Source organism: Onychomys torridus, chromosome 1, assembly GCF_903995425.1.
Source record: "Onychomys torridus chromosome 1, mOncTor1.1, whole genome shotgun sequence".
NCBI classification, from domain to species: Eukaryota; Metazoa; Chordata; class Mammalia; order Rodentia; family Cricetidae; genus Onychomys; species Onychomys torridus.
This window is the reverse complement of record NC_050443.1, coordinates 9,618,939-9,637,750: the sequence shown is the minus strand read 5'-3', so window position 1 is coordinate 9,637,750 and position 18,812 is coordinate 9,618,939. Positions and strand designations below refer to the sequence as shown.

At 47.0% G+C, this 18,812-nt stretch overlaps 1 protein-coding gene across 1 annotated transcript in view; it reads left to right on the top strand.

Moving 5' to 3' along the window:
* The window catches only part of Arhgap35 (Rho GTPase activating protein 35), a 109,255-nt gene that overhangs the window by 67,557 nt on the left and 22,886 nt on the right, over positions 1 to 18,812 (top strand). The window contains exon 3 of the mRNA XM_036180194.1: positions 457 to 601. Within this exon, the coding sequence (XP_036036087.1) occupies positions 457 to 601 (145 nt within the window). The remainder of the gene's footprint in view (positions 1 to 456; positions 602 to 18,812) is intronic.

Here is an 18,812-nt window from a genome sequence, read left to right as displayed (position 1 = left end):
AGTATATGTGCTATGTTTCTTTTCTGGAAAGAGGAAATGACTACTTTTTGCACTCATGTTTGGTCTTTCCAAGGCATCAGCCATCTCTGAGTATATACCATCTATCATCATGTAGGTTGTTTGGAAAACTTCCTGTTTACTCCAGTGTGTTCCCAGTGCAGGATGTGGATGCCATTATATTGTTACTTTATTGAGTAAACTTGGCCTGGTTCTTATAAACATCTTTGTTCTAATAATGCACTCTCACTAAAGGTGTGACTGTGTGACAGCCTTCCAGTATCTTGTGTGGTGTTTGGAGGCCAGAAAATGCTGCTAAAGAGATGAGCAAAGTGGGTCTGTCTGTCCTGCTTAAAATCTTTTCAGCACTTTACCAGCCGCCAGTCCCTCTCTGGAACCTTTGCAGATACATATGATACTCACTTTGTTTTTGTGCTTCCTTCTTTCTTTCCTGCACAGAAACCAAAGCCCAAGCCCCGACCATCCATCACAAAGGCAACCTGGGAGAGTAACTATTTTGGGGTGCCCTTAACAACTGTGGTGACTCCAGAGAAGCCCATCCCCATTTTTATTGAAAGGTGCATTGAGTACATTGAAGCCACAGGTAAGCATCTCCCATCACAGATAGTACCTTCCGCTCCCTGCAGGGAACTTCCAGGCGGGCTGGGATTTGTGAACTTTCTGGAAATGAGGGATGCTAACATAGAGGGGCTGGGTGATCTGACCACTGAGGCTTTAGTCAGGGGGCTAGCTTGTGGCACTAACTAGACCTAAAAGTATGTGGGAGCAGCTCTGTCCTCAAACCAGTCAGCTTTAGCGTATGGTTAGTTATTTGGTAGTTTGTGTACCCTTGTGGGTCTGTGAATTGCATGAGGGCAGGGAAAGGGCTTTATGTGGAACACATATTACAATTAATAATAGGAACAAGTGATTGAGATTGTTAAAATTTTACTTGTGTGGATGCTGCATTTTACCGACTTAGGGCTCTTACATGTCTCTTTGTCTTCCAGTTTTACATCATTGTTTCTTTCTGCCTTTTCCTAGCTGCTTTCAGAGATCTTGTCTTGCAGGTAGCTGTCATTGTGGATTCCCAAGCATTATTGATTGAGCTTAAGAATATAGGCTTGAGACCCGGGCATGGTAGTGCACACCTTTAATTCCAGCACTGGGGAGATATAAGACGGGCATATAGATCTCTGTGAGTGTGAGGTGAGTCTACTCTACATAGCAAATTCTAGGACAGCTAGGGATAACAGTTAGACCCTATCTCAACTCTCCCCCACCAAAAATAAAGAAAAGAAAAAGGAAGGAAGGAAGGAAGGGAGAAAGAAAGAGAGAATATAGGCTTGAGAGAATGCCTAGCAGTTAGGAGTACTGTATGTTCTTGCAGAAGACTGGGGTTTGATTCCCAGCACCCACATGGCAACTCACAACCATCCGAAATGCCTTCTGGAGCACCGTCTTCTAGCCCCATAGGCATTGCATGAATGTAGATAAATAAATCTTTAAGGTGGAAAATATAGAGGCTTGGGCTAGGTGTATAGCTCAGTACTGGACCTGGCATGTGCAAGGTCCTGAGTCTCATTCACAAAAACACTCAAATCTATATACTCTTAAATCCTTCCACCCTGACCCTTGTCCACCTTCAGTCACTGCCAAGCCACTCTGCTACTCTGCAGATTCCGCCAGATTGCATCACTGTCCCCCCAAACACTGACTCATCTGATCTCATCCCTGGCCGGTTAGATCTGTGTCGTCTCTTGTCTCTGTCCCCACTGCATCCTTTTCTAAGACTGTCCTGCTGGTGTGGGCCTGCCGCAGAAAGTCCTCTCCACTCCTCCTCATTACACTCTTGACCTCTTCATGTGCAATAAGACATTGTTTTATGTGAGTATTCCTCAGCACCTGAATTCTGAAAGCATGCCTTTTTAAAAGTTATTTACTGTAATTGACAAAAACTATACACTTTGTACAACTGGTTTTGAAATACAGAAATGCCTAACTGCATTGTATCTTACTGCAGTGTTATATAAGCAGCCTCAGCTGCTGATTGTGAAACATCTCCTTGTGTGTTTAAGAAGCAGGGGCCGGGTGGAGTGGTTCACACCTTAAATCTTGGGAGTTGGGAGGCAGAGGCAGGCTGATCTCATGAGTTCTAGGCCAGCCAGAGCTACACAGTGAGACCCTGTGTCAAAACAAGAAGAGGCAGCATAGCTAGTAGAGGTCTTCTATGGTCCTGATAACCTTTGAACACATAGCCCTGCTTGGATCAGAGTCTGCGCTCTGCCATCTGTTCATCACTAGATGAAATGAGCACTGATGACTGGCCTGCCTCGTGGAGGGGCCACACAGGTCAGGGAGACCCATGAGTGCCCTAGCTTGTGGTGCCTGGTCATTCATTCAACATGCTCCAAGAGTCTTGAATCCTGACAGGCCGCTGTGGCTCTGTGTTGGTGTGTCTCATCCCTTCACCCAGAGACACTGGCATTATCTCTGCTGTACCCAAGAAGTTATTGATAATGACTGCTACCCATCAGCCAGGGATTGCACTACCACCCTGGGCAGCTTGCCAAGGCCACCTTTAATGCCATCTCCAAGACCTACAGCTACCTGACCCCTGACCTCTAGAAAGAGACTGTGTTCACTAAGTCTCGTTATCAGGAATTCATTGACCACTTTTTGAAAAACCACACCAGTGTCTCTGTTCAGAGGACCCAGACTCCATATTATGGTGTGGCTACCATAAAGGGGTTTTGTGTTGTTGTTTTTGGTTTGGTTTGGTTTAGTTTTTTGAGATGTTTTCTCTGTGTAGCCTTTGCTGTCCTAGAACTCGCAATGTAGACCAGGCTGGCCTCAGGTCACAGGGATCCGCCTGCCTCTGTCCCTCAAGTGCTGGGATTAAAGATGTGTGATACCACCATCCAGCTCCTCATAATGGTTTTTATATATAAGAATAACAAAGTGAATTAAATCTGGTGTTTTTTGGATTTTTGGTTGGTTTTTGTTTTGTTTTTCTAAGGCCTGAATGTTGGTCTGACTACCAGGCTAGCTTCTTTGGTTTACCTTCTCTTTGCCAGGATTACAGGTGTGTGTCACCATATCGGTGGCTTTTTCCCCTCCTCTTTCTCTTGGTCTGCCAGTCTGAAGATTGTAAAAGCTATTGAAAAGTTGAACGAAGCTTCGTACTACACTTTCTATACTGGCATTGTCATCTTAAGAATATTCACCTGGGCCCTGGCAAGACCTTCAGTGGATAAAAGCCTTTGGTGGCAAACCTACAACCAATAGTGGAAGGTGGAAACCACCTCCTAAGAGTCCCTGACCTCCACATGTGCCCGAAAGTTTGTACATGCACACGCGCGCACGCACACAATAATAGTAATAATAAATTTTTAAAATAAAACAGTGTCTGCCAAGGCTGGGGCACATCTCAGTGCTCAGGCACCTGCTCAGCATGAGCACTGGGTTCACCTCCAACACCTGAAAGAAAAACATTGTTATCCCTGATGGTACTAATAGTGTCATTTCATGTATAGTCCATGTTTGGATTTGCTCAGCTGACTTTTAACTATATGTTATGGTTGATTTTTTTTATTCCAGGATGCAGTTGTACACTGCATTTGACTACTGAACTGTCCTCTCTACACTCAGCCCCATCCCCACACCGCCACTGCCACCATGACCTTTTCTGAAGTGTCGAGACAGTTACCTTATGGAATAGCCCTTTGATGTAGAGTACTGTCTGGACCTCTCGTCACCCTCAACCCTTTCAGCGCTATATGCACCTCCTCAGGGTGTGCTCCTGGATAAGTCCCCAGCGTACAGTGGGCACAGGACCACTGCTTCCCCCGGAGCAGTGCACATCTGTGACGTGGACTCCAAGAGCTCTGTAGTCTTGTGTTGAGTGATTGGATGAACTGTTTCTCCATCTTAGACTTTTCTTTCAGGAAAGTGGGTGCTGTCAGTGGCCTCTCAGCTCTCTTGTTCTTCACTCATGGGTGGAATAGTCCTATAACTGCAGTATAGAGCCCAGGCAAGTTCTCCCAGACAAGCAGAAACAACATCCCACCAAACCTTGTCAGAGTCAGACCACCGTCAAAAGAACTTGTATCCCCAGTTTCCGAATCTGTCCCCTTCATCTTGGCACTCTGACACATGGCCCTGGCAGATAAAACAGTGCACTGCACTTTGCATTTTAGAGGCAGGGCTTGAGAGCTCAGACCTCAGCCTCAGGGCCCACGATACTCCCACCCACCCACCTCTCAGCCTAACCAGGGCACAGCCAGCAGCAGCATAGACAGCAGAGTAGAACCTTGTGGTGAAAGAAGGACTTACCAGTATGCAAATCAGGACGACTTAAAGCCATCCCAGTCCTTTAAATGTGGAGTTCTCCGGGCAGTGGTGGTGTGCACACCTTTAATCCCAGCACTCGGGAGGCAGAAGCAGGCGGGTCTCTGTGAGTTTGAGGCCAGCCTGGTCTACAGAGTGAATTCCGGGACAGCCAGGGCTGTTACATAGAGAAACCCAGTCTCAAAAAAAATTGTGGAGTTTGTTGTTGTTTGTTTTGTTTTGTTTTTGAGGCAGGTTCTCATGGAGCCCAGGCTGGCCTTGAACCTGCTACTTCAGTGAGGATGAACTTGTGAATTCTTCATCCTTTGGCCTCCACCTCCCACATGCTGGGATTGTGGCTTTCTCACGTGAAAACTGTCATTCCAGCTGTTTTATTTATGACCCAGCTTCTGTTGAAGCTCTTCCTATGTTTTCCTCCTTACATAAACTTGGAACATCATGGGTGTGGATTGATTCTGGTTTGTTCTTGTTTTCTTCATGACCAGTTCCTTTATTTTTGTTTCATGTTGCCTGAAATTGCATTGTGCTGAGGCAGTGGCCAGTGGTTAGAAGAGCTCTCGCATTGATTTTCAGATGCTGCTAGGCAGCTGCAGGGTCAGCCTCTGTGCTTACTGTGCTAATAGGGTGTGAGATTTTCATCCTCTCCGCTCCTGTTACATGGAAAGGCTGGAAGAGGGCATGTGACTACCACAGCTGCTCAGGGACCTCCATGAGAGTCGCTATGTGGTGGGGAGGCTGGGCCTGTCTTTCTGTCATATGCTCTCCCTGGCCCTTGGCTTCATTATGTGGAAACTAGGTTGAGGCTGGAGAGTCACTGCTCCCTTGTGGAGGAGCCTATGTGACTCCTAAGTAACAGAATACTGGCCAAGTTAATTGAGCTCCCTGCTTCATGACAGGAAGTAGGAGTATTCAGTTCTGCACAGTTTATGTGTCTGGAAGTGAGGTGAGGGGTCAATTTTAGAACCTTGCTGTTCTGAGAGTACCTGCTCAGACTAAGGCTTGGATTTGGAATTGCCCTGGTTAATTAAATAAATTTCAAAACCTGGGTCTCCAGTCAGGTTTGAATCAAGGTTTCCTGTGGTTCAGAAAATGACCATGCTGTATATCACAGGAACCTATGAGGGAGCTTTCAAGGGCCCCTTGCTCACCAGTGCATCCCGGATGCTCAAGACCTGGCACTTGCCATAGCAGTTGTTGCTCGCCTCTGACACAGCTTCATCTGGAGCCACTTAACTAAACGGTTCTCTTGGCATAGAGTAATGTGTGAGACCGAACCTTCCTGTGACTTCCAACCTTGTTCTCCGAGAATGGGTGGGGGTAAAGTGATACTCAGTGTTCCCATCTGCTAGTCTTTTCTTACTGGTTTGCATTCTTAGAGGTACCCAGTCCTTAGCCCTGTAGCATGGCAGGCAGCTTTGTGGGGAATAGTGAAGTGGTTTCATGGTCAGGAGGTACCCATTGGACATATGGAATCATAATACTCAGGCCATTCTGTGCATATAACTGGTAGACCCCAAATCTGTTGTTATGTTTTTCTTTAAACTTCATTGTTTTTATTTTATACATATGGCTGTTTTGCTTGCATGTATGTCTGTGCTATGTGTGTACAGTACCTTAGGAGGCCAAAAGAGGACATCAGAACTCTAACTGGACTTACAGGCAGTTGTGAACCACCATGTGAGTGCTGGGAATTGAACCTGGGTCCTCTTGAAGCCACTGCGCCTAACCACTGAGCCATCTCTCCAGCACCCTGTTAGTACATTTTAATTTTAGTTAGCTCCTATGGACTTAAAAAAAAAAAAAATTCCTGAAGCCAAAGAAGCCTGGCATCTGTCAAATAATAATGCCAAAAATGGTTTGCTGTCATACCCATCAGCCCACTTTCTAATCTGTACCTGTTTGCAGATGTTGGTGTGAGCTGTCATTGTTTTAGGAACTTTGTGTTTCTGTTTGCCTTTTACAATAGCTTGTTTTATTGCTTGAAAAACCTGGGTGTGGTGGAAAGCTGGCCCTTGGGATGGGGCAGGGACAGCTTAACCTTGTAGTCCTTCTGGGAAGACCTTGGTGTCATCCCAGTACTTAGCATCACTGGCCCAAAAAAAAGAAGAAATGGCAGTGTGTGTGTTCCCATCCCCTGATCTCAGGAGCAGTGATGCACAAACCTTCAGACAACCTGGCATCCCTGTGGGGCTGCTCCGAGTTAGGTGCAACGCTGCAACTGAAACCCGTTCATTTGTAAACGCTCTTTGTGGGCCAGGTGTGGTTGTGACACGCACAACCTCAAGGAGGCAGGTGAGCTCTGTGAGTTTAAGGCTAGCCTGGTCTACATAATGAGTTATAGGCCAGCCAAGGCTACATAGTGAAGTCCTATCTCAAAAAATTAAATTAATAAATAAAAAAAAACTTGGATGGGAAGTGCTAGGATGAAATCGTACCACCCTACCTTGGTGATGGTGCAATGTGTGGTCCTTTAGTGGTTCCGTGAAACAAGTGGTGCTGTCCTAGCTAGTCTTCGCGGACACTGGACCTCGCTGGGCAGCAGCATAACTGGTCAGGCGTGCCTGAGTGGTGAAGTCCCAGATACAGGGCCACATACTTGTAGAGAGATAGAAACTTCTGAGAACTCATGAGTGGGTCTAAAAATAATCTGCTGGTGGAGTTGGCAGATTTCATCCAGTCTATATTCAGTGAATGTTTGGTTTGGGTTGTTTGTTTGTTTGTTTTGGTTTTTCGAGACAGGGTTTCTCTGTGTAGCTTTGGAGCCTGTCCTAGAACTCACTCTGTAGACCAGGCTGGCCTCAAATTCAGAGATCCACCTGCCTCTGCCTCCCGAGTGCTGGGATTAAAGGCGTGTGCCACCACCACCCGGCCTCAGTGAATGTTTTTATTAATTAAGTACCTGCTCTGTGTGCTAAGCACTGTGTTGAACTTGGATTACTCTCATCATGTCTGGGATGGGAGAGACAGACATAATCATACATCTATAACTAATCAACACAGAATGTGATTGGGGTTTAAAGTCATTAGGGAATAAAGCTACTGCCAGGACCAACTGTTGGCAGGGAGGTGGAGCAGTTAGCACCCTCACAGAAACCACCAAGGGGCATAGGGAAGGTGGGTGGCTTTGCAGAGCTCTTTGGCACACTATGAAAAAGTTAAATACACACTTACCATTTACTTCTAGGTATTTATTTACCCAAGAGGAATAAAAAAACATATGTTCACCCAGACTTAGACGCCACAGTTTGTAGTGGTTTTATTCCAGAGAGCCTCAAGTTGAAAAGAACCCAGGCATCCCTCAGCAGGTGAAAGAACAAACTGTGGTGCATCCACCTGCTTGCCACCACAGTGGCCCTCACTCTACAGTCATTTCTGTGGTTTTGTGCCTAGCTTCTGTCATTCTTGGCAGAGTGGCAGTCTACCATTTAGTGGGCAATGCTAGGGTACCGAGTTGTATTCCATGGGGTGGATGCAGCTGTCAGGTGGTATGGGAAGACAAGTTAGGAAGCAAGCTCTAGCAATCCAGTGGCCTGCAGCCACGCTCCTGTCACTCCCTGTACACTTATGTATGTGGTTCAGTATTATGTCCCTAGTCAGAGGCAACTCCCAGAAAGACTCAGAACTGTGACCTTCCCCTGAGCTCATTTGCCTGGGTAAATATGTCGAGTGCTTTCTGTACAGCAGATTCAGGTTTCACTTCTAATTGATGGGAACATCTTCAGGGAACAGCTCTTGCCATTAGATAGAGGCCTTTGGGAGACAGCCTTGCAACAGACACTTCAGGGCCAACTGAGCATCCCTGTGGGGGCAGGGCATGGAATACTGCTGTCATTAACAGAGGATCTGCTGCAGAGGCCCTCAGCACAGGCAGGCCCCTGCTATACATTCCACACATTTTGGTGGTGTTTTTCTTTCTAGTGAATATTCTGTACAGTATGAACTTCAAGGCAAGCCTTGGCTTTGCTGCTTACTAGCAAATGTTTAACTTTGCCTTGCCTTTACTCCCCTGGCTATAAAATGGGACTAATGTTTAAAGCACTTTGAGTCAGTAGGATGACTCATGTTACAGACCTTGTAACAGTAGCTAGTGGCCATAAGTAGTAAGCTCATTGCCATTGCTGCTTCTGTTGACTTTGTCCAGGATACTGCACCCTTATGTACCCCCCTGCACAGAGGTGCCAGCTTTCAGGGTCCAGAATAGGCTACTCCACACAGAGAGTAGCTTGCCTGGGGGACACTTGTTTATGAATTGCTAGAGACCATCTCGGGTGGGTCAGCATGGACTCTGGAACCCATGTAATTGCTTTAAAATCCCAGTTCTACTGTGTATGTAGACTCAACTGCTTCCTGTCTACAAAGCCTCCTTACCTACCTCTTAGGACTGATTCTGAGAAATTCTGTGTGAGATGCTTGCCTAGCTCAGTCAACTGCAGAACAGGAAGTGGGGAGCTTTTACAGCCATGCTGTGATTTTCACTTTGAACTTCTTGCTGTTCATTCTTGTAGTTAGGATTTGGTCTTCTGTTCACAGTCCTCCCTGGTGTCCAGGCCTGCCATGTAACTTAGGAATTGGTTTCCCCCAGAGGTCTCATGGCTCCATTTTATCTCATTCTTGTGTGTTTATTTCTCTGCCTGCTCCAGAGAGTCAAAGTAGAGGGCCCAGAGCAGAGAAGGCTCTGCAAGTAGAGCGTCTCGTACCAGGTGCTGTGTTCAGGAGACTAGACATTCACTGCTGGACAACAGACACAACTCCTTGCCCCTCTGTAGCATATGGTACAGTGGAGCAAGAGGAGGGCAATGCTTGATAATAAGTAAAATAGGAAGGGTCTCATTAGTACTCCAGAGAAAATAAATGAAGCCTCTCCCAGGAATATGAACTCTGTGGATCGAGCCTCTGTGTTTCATGTAATAAGGGTTAGGGAAATAGGCTTTTGAATAGATTAGTTTGCTAATTGATTGGTTTGTTGATACAGGATCTTGCTATGTAGCTCTGTAATGGGATAATTCCAGGGACCAGAGAGAGACGCCTAGCCGCCGCTCAGGGATCAGCAAGATGCCAGCAGACCAGTAACACCATGGTCATGTGACAAAACATAGATTAATAGAAATGGGTTAATTTAAGATGAAAGAGCTAGCTAGCAAGAAGCCTGCCATAGGCCATACAGTTTGTAAATAATATTAAGCCTCTGGGTGATTATTTTATAAGCAGCTGCGGGACCACAGTCCTGGGTGGACCACAGGGCCAGGCGGGACCAGAGAAATTTATACTACAGCTCTGGATGATCTGATACTCACTATGTAGCCTAGGCTGACTCCAGACTCGAGATATCCTTGTTTCTGACTCCTCCTCAAGTGCTGGGATTTCAGGTATGTGCTACCACATTAGGCTGAGTTGCCTTTGAGGAGGGTAAAAGTGGTGAAAATTGGAGTCATTCTATGTCCTTCAGACAGAGAGATTGTAAGTGGGAATGTCCTGAGACTGGGGTATTGTTGGCAGAGCCCAGGGCATTCTGAGGAAGGTCACTGTTGGTTGAGGGCTTTGAGTGGAGAGGTGGGATTGGCTTCCTTCTAGTAAAGCAGCTCCGCCATTGTGTAGAATGCCTGACTCCAGAGGGCTCAAGGGCTCTTGCTGCAGCTGCCTTTCTCCATGTCTCGCTCTGTTCCTTCTCTGGAAGGAGAGAAGGCATAGAGGTCCTGGTCCCTCCCGTTGCTAGCCTACATCCCCCAGACCTGCAGTCCCAGATGGAAGGACGCAGCTTAACCTGGGAGAGTGGAGCTCGTCTGCCCGAGCTTGATGTCTTTACACAGTCCCTCTCCGTGCCATGCCTGCACATCATTGCTCATCACCTCCCCCTGTCTGATGGCCATGTCCCTTCCCTCCACTCTGGAAGGCTGCGAGGATAGCACACCTCTTTTGTAGGTGGGTTATGTGTCTTGTCTGTTGCCATTCATGAGAAGAGACACGGAAGAATTTACCTGTCCTTGCTCTCTTCAGACCACGGATGGGTACAGCAAGAAGGAGGTCTTCTGCGGGCCAGGAGGAGGACCTCACCACAAACTACGTTGTCAGAACACGTGAGGCCTCTCCAGCCCCAGCTCCCCGAGCCTCAGTAAGAGATGCTGTGCCTATGTGACCACAGCAGAGAACTGGGTCAACAGGAATGGGAGTTGAGGACAAGACGGGGATGGAGATGGGAGGTGTATACTTGAGAACCCCAGGCAGAGAAGATAAAGGTACTCTTTTGTATAGTGCCTGGCTCTCAGCTGCTGAGCTGGTTTGAAATGGAAGATGACTTGGGAATTGGATAATGGAACCCCACTTTTGCAAACAGAGATGGCACAAGACCTTGTGATTTCACCCTGGTTTGGGTACTTTAGCTCTTGGCTGGAATCCTTCAGCTGTTTAAGTTCAGTGACCTCCTGACATCTTAAAACACAACAAAACACAGTTTATCTTTTCACGTCAGCAGCAGTTTGGTTGAAATGAGACCTTTCTAGTGCGTGGTTCAGAGCTCCTGATAAGTGAAACTACAATTGGTGTTTGTGTTTGGTGATCTATTTTGCAGGTTTAAAACAACAGAGAACTCTTTCTTCTGTTGTGGTTGTCAGGAGCCAGCATTTGGGCTGTGACAGCAAGACAGTGTTTGCAGAGCAGTTTGGTCTGTAAGAGGTGTCCACTTGTGGCTGGCTGCTCTGAGAAGAGAGAAGCCTGTGTTTTCTTCTAACTAGAAGGTGCTACAGGACCCTAAGTCCACAAGTCTTCTGAGATGATTTTCAGCACGGCCCTAGCATATCATGCTAGAACAACAAGGTGTATGGTGATAGAGTAGGAAAAACAAAGTAGAAATCCCAAAGTAGGAATGGATTTCACTTACTGATTCTGACAGACATGAACTTGTCAATGCTCCTGCCACAGGCTCTCTTCTAAGTGCTGAGATTACAGGCTTGTACCACTCTGTTCAGCCTAAGCATAGTTTCTCTCTATGTGCTGTATGCATGTGCATCTGCACTGTTACATGAATATGAAGGTCAGAGAACAAGTTTCAGGAATCCATATTGAGGTACAGGCTCTGATTCTACTGATGCATTATGTACTCCAGGCTGGGTGGCCTGGGAGGTACCAAGGCATTCTCCACATCCCATCTCAAAGTAGTGGTGGACTTAGAGATGCACATTGCTGTATCTGGCTGTTTTATGTGACTTCTAGGGGATTGATTTTTATCTGCTAAGCCATTTCCTTAGCCCCTGAACACTTTTCTAATCTATCCCAAGCTGCCTTCTCCATAGTTGCTCTTAAAGTTGGCTGAGATGGGTGGTAGTGGGGGGCTTAGGCATTAACACTAAATCTGCCCAGTTTGGAAAACATTAAAATGGGTGTAGGCTAGATGAAAAGAATGTGGTAGGTAGATCTTTTAATAATAAGGACGATTGCAATATTTACTGTTGTAGAGGCATCTGCTCTTTTCCATCCTGTGATTACCTTTCAGCAGACTTCTTGACAGTAGTCATGTATCTCCTAATCTGACCATCACTGGTTCATACTTCCTGTGTTTGGGGCAGGGAGGCTGTATCTTTAGAGTGATCTCTGAAGGAAAGGACTATAAGTTCTCTTTTTCTTTTACTTTTTTCCTCCAGAAAATAGAAATTGCTGTATTATTGACATGCAGTCTCTCCCCATGCTCCTTTGTGGCACAGGATATGAAAGTACCACAACATACATGGAGAGATCAGAGCACAGCTTGAGGACAGAAGTGCTTGCCTAGACCCCGGCAGGAACAGATTAGAGGCATGGCTCAATGGTAGAGCCTCCTGCGTAGAATCTACCATTGAGAGGCTGGGAGTGTAGCTTAGTTGTAGAATGATTGCCTGGTCGTCACTGAAAAACAAAAATCATTTAAAATGGTTTCCTCTTTGATCTTTGTGTGGGGGTGTGGTTTGAGTTATTGTAGGCATGGTTTAGAATAGATGATACATTCATTTAGATTCAGGCTTGCTCTGTGACCTTAGAACCTTGTGACTGTTGTGGATGGTGGCAAGGTGATTATGTGTCAGTGTCAGAATACATTCAAGTCTTAGCTCTGGATCTGTCATTGCTTTTTGTGTGTGTGAGGGAGTGACTAGGGCACAGTTTGCAGTCCCTAGCAGTTAGAAAACAGAAGTGGATAATACTGGGTGGAGATTCCCTATGCTCAGATGGCTATGAAAGGGCTAGAGTGTAGCTCAGTGTGCGAGCTGGGTTGTATCCCCAGCACCATAAAAATTAGTTCCTCCTTCCTCACCCACACCTTCCCTTCCTCAGTATAGTCTTTCTTTGTCTGGATGTATCAGCTAATTTAATCAGCTGGCAGCTGAAAGGTGTGTATTTGTCTGATGTTGTTACAAGTCACACTGCGCAGCTGTCTATAGCTGAGGAGACATGGGCTCTTGTGGTTAAATCTCATACATGCCCATCTCTGTTGACCTATGGCTGTGGTCAGCCTGAGACTTCATCACCGTATACCTCTGTAAACTGCTGGACATAATGTTACCTTACATAAAAGTCTTGGTTAAGCGTCTGACCCAACTCTTCATTATATAGCTAAGGCCTGGGAGTTGTAGGGAGTCTAGGTTTCCTTTCTAGCCACAGCAGCTAAGAGCCTGTCTCTTGCCAAGATTGGCCTTAGGGTAATATTGGCACAGGGGAGGCTGTGCCCATATGATAGTATCTTTCACACCTTGAGCTCTGGAAGAATAATGGTGTGTCTTAGAGCCAGCTGATGTATCAAAGGAGTTTCTGTGTGGCTTCAGGCCTTTGGTGCTTGAAACTTGAGGAAGGAAGGAAGCAGGCATGTTTGGGTAGAGGCTTACCTCTGACAGAGGGTAGGAGAATCTTCTAAGAGGGAAAGGTGGACTAGTGCAAGTCAGTGGTGGCAGATAGAGACGGATACTACTCTCATCCTTTGAAGGCCAGCCTGCAGCACCTGGGGTTGCTCAGATCTTTGCGGGCTCTTCTTTAGAGTCTAAGGATGGCCATACCACCAGGGTGCTGGGGCACTTACACTCTTATAGGTGGGTCTGTTAAAGATTGTCTTGGAAAATAATTTTTTCCTCTCTCACTTTCCCATCGTGTCCAGTGAGAAGACAGGTTTTGGAGGTTGGGTTGGAGGAGGGGGCCATGTGGGAGAAGTTGCTGCTGGCCTGCCTCAGTTGACCCAGGAATCACTCCAGCAGCTGTCAACTTAGTCAGTGCTGCTGTGTCTTCCTGCAGCAGGGGTCCTGAATGTGGCCCCTGCCTCCGGCGTCAGTCTCCCTCTGTCCTGACTTACTAGCAAAGCTTCTTACTGAGCGGTCTCTCTGCTTCTGGTCTCGTCTTCCCAGCTCCCAATTGCTGCAGTGTCTTTCTAACATCAGCAGAGCCTATATCAACTCCCCCGTCAGCGTTCTCCATCATCCTGGACAAACGGAGTCTGCTGCCTTCTCACCCCTAACTTAAAGTCACTATCAGAACTGCTGCCATCCCTCAAAAGTCCTACCTGGAACGCGTCTCTGGCCTGCCCTCCAAGCCAGAGCCCTACTGACCGTCTGTTGTGCCCTGCACCTTTCTCTACACACACTCTATGTACGAGAGCCTTACTGTTTGTCTCCTCAATAGGCCCTAAGTTCCTCGAGAGAAGAGACTGGCTTCTCATTGTCTCCTTTAAGCCAAATGCACAAGACTCTAGTAAATGACTATGAATGACTGAATAGTGTAGCGCATTCAAAAGACCCCCATCCCTCAAAAGCTCTCTTTAGCTGTGGAGATGTGGACTATGTACATGGAAAAGGAGAGGGGGTGATGCATATCATACTAAGGTCCTAATCAAGGTTTCAGTATCTGGTGGGAACAAAGGCCCTATGTCTTTGGTGTGGGGGTAAGGGAAGATTGCAGACAGGGAGCCCGCCTGAGACTTGTAGCTGGCAGCCAGCAGAACGAAAGGGTATCAGCTAGGACAGGCTGATGGGAAACATAGTGTCTTCGAGGTGGGAGCTAACAAGAGAGTCCAAGATCTGCCTCAGGCTGGAAAAGAAAGCAATAAAATACTGTATGAGGGGTTGTTATTCATAATAGCCAGAGTAGTAACTGCCTAACTGGCAACCCATGCCTGGTAACAAAACACAATAGCATCCATCCATACACTAGCCTGTCACTTGGCCATAGAGGGAATGGAATGGATTACCTCAAATCTTGTTGAACAGTGCAGTCAGTGAAATAGACCAGTCACAAAAACCAAGATGTATGCTCCCATTTACATGAAATGTCCAAAGTAGGCAAACTCGTCCATTCTGAAGGCAGGGTAGCAGCTGCAGGGAAGCAGGGATTCAGAGTATGTGCTTATGGGGACAGTTTCTTCATGGGCTGATACAAGAGCTGTAGAATGAATGATGGACTTTTCTGGATATGCTGAGGGCGGGGAAGGAAAGCTGTTACGATGTATAGTTTGAATTAGTTGAAGAAATGAACTGTTGGTTGGTAGTAACAGTAAATGGAGGGTAAATAAAGAGGTATTTTCCTCTAGGGTTGGTCACTTTTCACTGAGTCTACAGTTGCTTGTTTGATTTGAGATGGATCCAGAGAAGAGGCCTGCTCACGGTGTTGTTCACTTCTTGGAGCACTGGGGACTGGGGAGGAAGACAGTGTTGGTCTGGGTCACAAGGTATTGCTGCTCTAGGGCTGTCTTTAGAGTTTGCTTAAGCATTTGCTCTATGGAGTCCCCAGCATAGTGCAGAGCAAGGGGATGGCAGATTGTCAGACCCCAGCCACCTTTCATTTGGAAGACTGATCACATGTATTTACCTTGGTGTTTTTGGTTAGGTGTTTGGGGTGAGCTTCTGGAGATCTGAACCTGCAAGTCACCATGGAGATGTCATGCCCACACTTACAAAATGTTTACATCCTTCTTTCTGGTAATGAAAACAAGGGATGTCTCCACCTGCCATGGGCACTGTCTGTATTAGTTACTTTTCTCATGGCTGTGACAAAAGCAGTTTGATGAGACGTGTAACACGGTTAACTATATTATGTCCAGTGCAGACGCTCAGCTTGCCTCTTCCATTTTCCCTTGGGATGGTGCCATCCACATTCACAGTGGATCTTCTCAACCTCCATTAAGCCTGTCTCCTAGGTGATAGTAAATCCAGTCTAGCTATCAATGAATGTGGACCATCATACTATCTGGCCAAAGTGTTTGTGGAATACTGATTTTTGTTCAGGGTAGACAGGGATCCTTGTCTTCAAAGGTAAAGAGCATAGTGTTGTAAAGAGATCAGTGAAACCCCAAGAGGAAGGAGTCAGGGTGACTGAACCTATGAATTGTAGTTTGCTCTTCACAGCTTTCCAAGAAGGGAGGCCTGATGGAGTCCCAGTGACCTGATGCCAACCTCTACTAGTGCTGAGTGCCATTCCTGCAGCTGCATCCTTTCTAAAATATAGTCAGTGACCAAGTATACTGACAATAAACATGGATAATGGGGACAGTAACTATTGAGCAGAGTGCCAGATTCACCCTTGGCTTTACCTCCCACATCTCACCTCCATGTAACAGAATGAATACAAGTATCTACACAGACTTTGATCTGGCAGTGTTGGACTTTGAAAAGAGCTTCAATTTATCTCCCCTCAGTAGCACACTCCTGTACCAGGTTCCACATGATCTTGAGAAATAGATGTCCAGTATTATGCAGCACTTGAGAGTGTGATACACAGTTCAGAAAAGACCAGCCCAGTTTTTCCTGGAACTAGTCTCCAGAAAATTCCACCAAGCTATGAAATGGAAAATAGCTGCTAAGAGTTTAGACATGCAAATATTTTCAGCTCTATAACTAACAGAGCAAACTACAGTGTCATCCTGATGGGGGACAACAGGACAAAAGGCCAACTATTGCCTGAACTGACTCCTCCCAGCTGTTGGTGAACTCCCAGATTGCCCAATCCAGTTAGGAAATGCACTTTATTTGGACCTAGCACATTGCACAGCACCTTTGGTGAACAAGGTGCCAGCGCAGCATCTGCGGGCAACATGGCCAGAGTGGCTCTGAGCAAGTTCCTCCATTTCCCTGGGTTCCCATTTCCTTGGCTGTTGCATGAGACAAGAATAGCACCTGTGGACATTTAAGGGCAGCACATGCCCAGTGCTGATTTGGAGTTCACCTGCCAGGCTCTGGGTTTCCTGATTCTCATTCTGTCCTCCTCACATCCCTGAGAGCTGTCACCTCTACTGTCCTTCTGGGAAAACCAGATCCAGAAAGAGGTGTGTTCATTGTCCTCCTAACCTGCCATGATTTGGATTATCGGAGGCCAGATAAGGATTAGGTAGAACCTTAGAGCCTTGCAGGAAAATAGAATCAGGCCAGATAGCACTGGGCTGTGTTCCTGATACATAGTTCCTCTGTGCTTGAGAGCCTGCCTCCCAGCGTTAGCAGGCAGTTTCCCGAGCATTTAGAAGCCTGTACCAGACACCTATTACACACCCTGCCCAGCTTCTCCTCAGTATTCCTACATCCCATACCTTGGAGGTGGGCTTCTTCCAGCCCCTGAGGGGAACCCACAAGGAGACCAAGGCCGTGACTTGAAACTGAAAAGTGCACTGGGAGGAGCCCGGTCCTCATCAGCATAGTCGTCTTCCTCATAGACTGGCTTCACTGTGCATGAGCTAATCTCTCAGAGCTGCACTAAGCCCTTTTTACAATAGAAACAAAATACTCAGAGTCCTTTGGGCACTGGCTGCTCAGAGAATCATTGCAGGTCTTCCTCTGCTTTGAGCTATGGGACCGTGATTTACAGTCTTGGACTAGCAGAGCTCTTTCTAACTCAGGAAGCCTCCACACCTCACTAGGTGTGATGGAGCTGTTTGGGAGAGCCTCAAGATGAGCTATTTAAGCCCGTGCTCTGGAGCTGCTTTTCATGGGGCTCTTTGCCCTTCGAGTCCCCTCCAAATGCACTGTGGCCTATAGTAAGAGAGTACAAGGCTGGACACACTAACAAGCTCTCTGCAAGTGATCACTTTCATTGTGCCCTTTCCATTGCTAATAAGGTGCTAGAATATAAGGTACGTAATTTCATACACTGGTTGGAGGACTCTGTGTGCCTTAATATCACCTCTTGTTCTAGGTTGCTTTTTTCCCCCTACCTTTGCGTACCTGTCCCTCATCACCCTCCTGTTTCTCTGCTTCCTTGTAAGTGAAGCAAACACAAGTTGCTTACATTCCAAAAATTCTTCACTGCCACACATCCAGGCGGTCAGCTCGCCAGCTCTTGCATGATCCAGATAAGTGGAGTTCATTTAGCTTGTGACTCTGCCTTGCTAGAGGATTTCCTCAGCACCCAATGCCCTTCATGATCAGAACAGCGTGCCCTGGCATGCTGCCTGGAGAGCCCAGCAGCCAAAGAGAAGTCGAGCGTGTCTCACCAAGTAACCCTGCCTTCCATCCAAGACAGAAATAGTCTGGGTGTCAGCCCAAGTCCCCAACATAGTTCCAACAGGCCCATTCTGCCTGGCTGTCTTGACTGCCCTGGCCTTCAGTGTGTTGGGGAAGATCAGAAAGACAGGCTGCTCAGCCCTGAGTGAACAAAGAGGAGATCTTGTACCATACAAGACAAGCAGGGTCATGGGGACAGCAGGCTATCCTGTATGAGTGTCCCTTCATAGAGCTGGCCTGATGCCCCGTCTAGCTGGGATCTGGGGAATTCCTTTGGCCTTGGCTTTTGATGTGTCTGTCTGTCCCTCCATCTCATCCTTCCGTCTTACTTTGGTGGAGTGTTACCCTCCCGACCTCTCACTTGCACTTTCCCAGAACTGAAGGTTCGGTGTCCTGCCAGTCCTGGTGGTGGCAGTCGGAGGGTACCGGCAGGTGCTGCCACCCCACAGTGTGCCATTCCTGGGTCCTGAGTGCACCACTCTCGTGAGCACAGCTCAGTGCTCATGCTCTGTAGGCAACACGGGCACAATAGTCTTGGCGCAGAGCTCTTTTAGTTTCTCCTGAGGGAGACTAGGACAGCAGGAGGGCAGGTAGGTCATTTGGCATCACTGAGCCAAGAAACAAGAAACCTCATCTGCATAGGCCCTGTTCCTCTCTTTAAGGCCAGTTGTAAAAATGTTGAAGACCCGCATAGGTTGACGGGGAAGACTAAGTGTATCAAAGGGGCCAAGAGGCCAAGAACTTAGGTAAGCTCCGGGAGCAGTGCCACCTGTTGTGGGTCAGCCCAGATACAGACAAGTCATAGCCCTGTGCTAAAAACCAGGATGGAGAGCAGAAAATGGCAGCTAGTGAACTAATGAAGACATTCGATCCAGGGAGGCAGGAAGGCCTTTGGGGAAGGTGGAGGCTGCACATGTATGTGCAGAAGAGATGATGGCTGATAGAAAGATGGCCTTCTGCCGCCTACCACCTCCCTCCTGTTGCCCCAGAAATTTTGCACATCAACCCTTCTCTCATAGCCACTGAACCTTT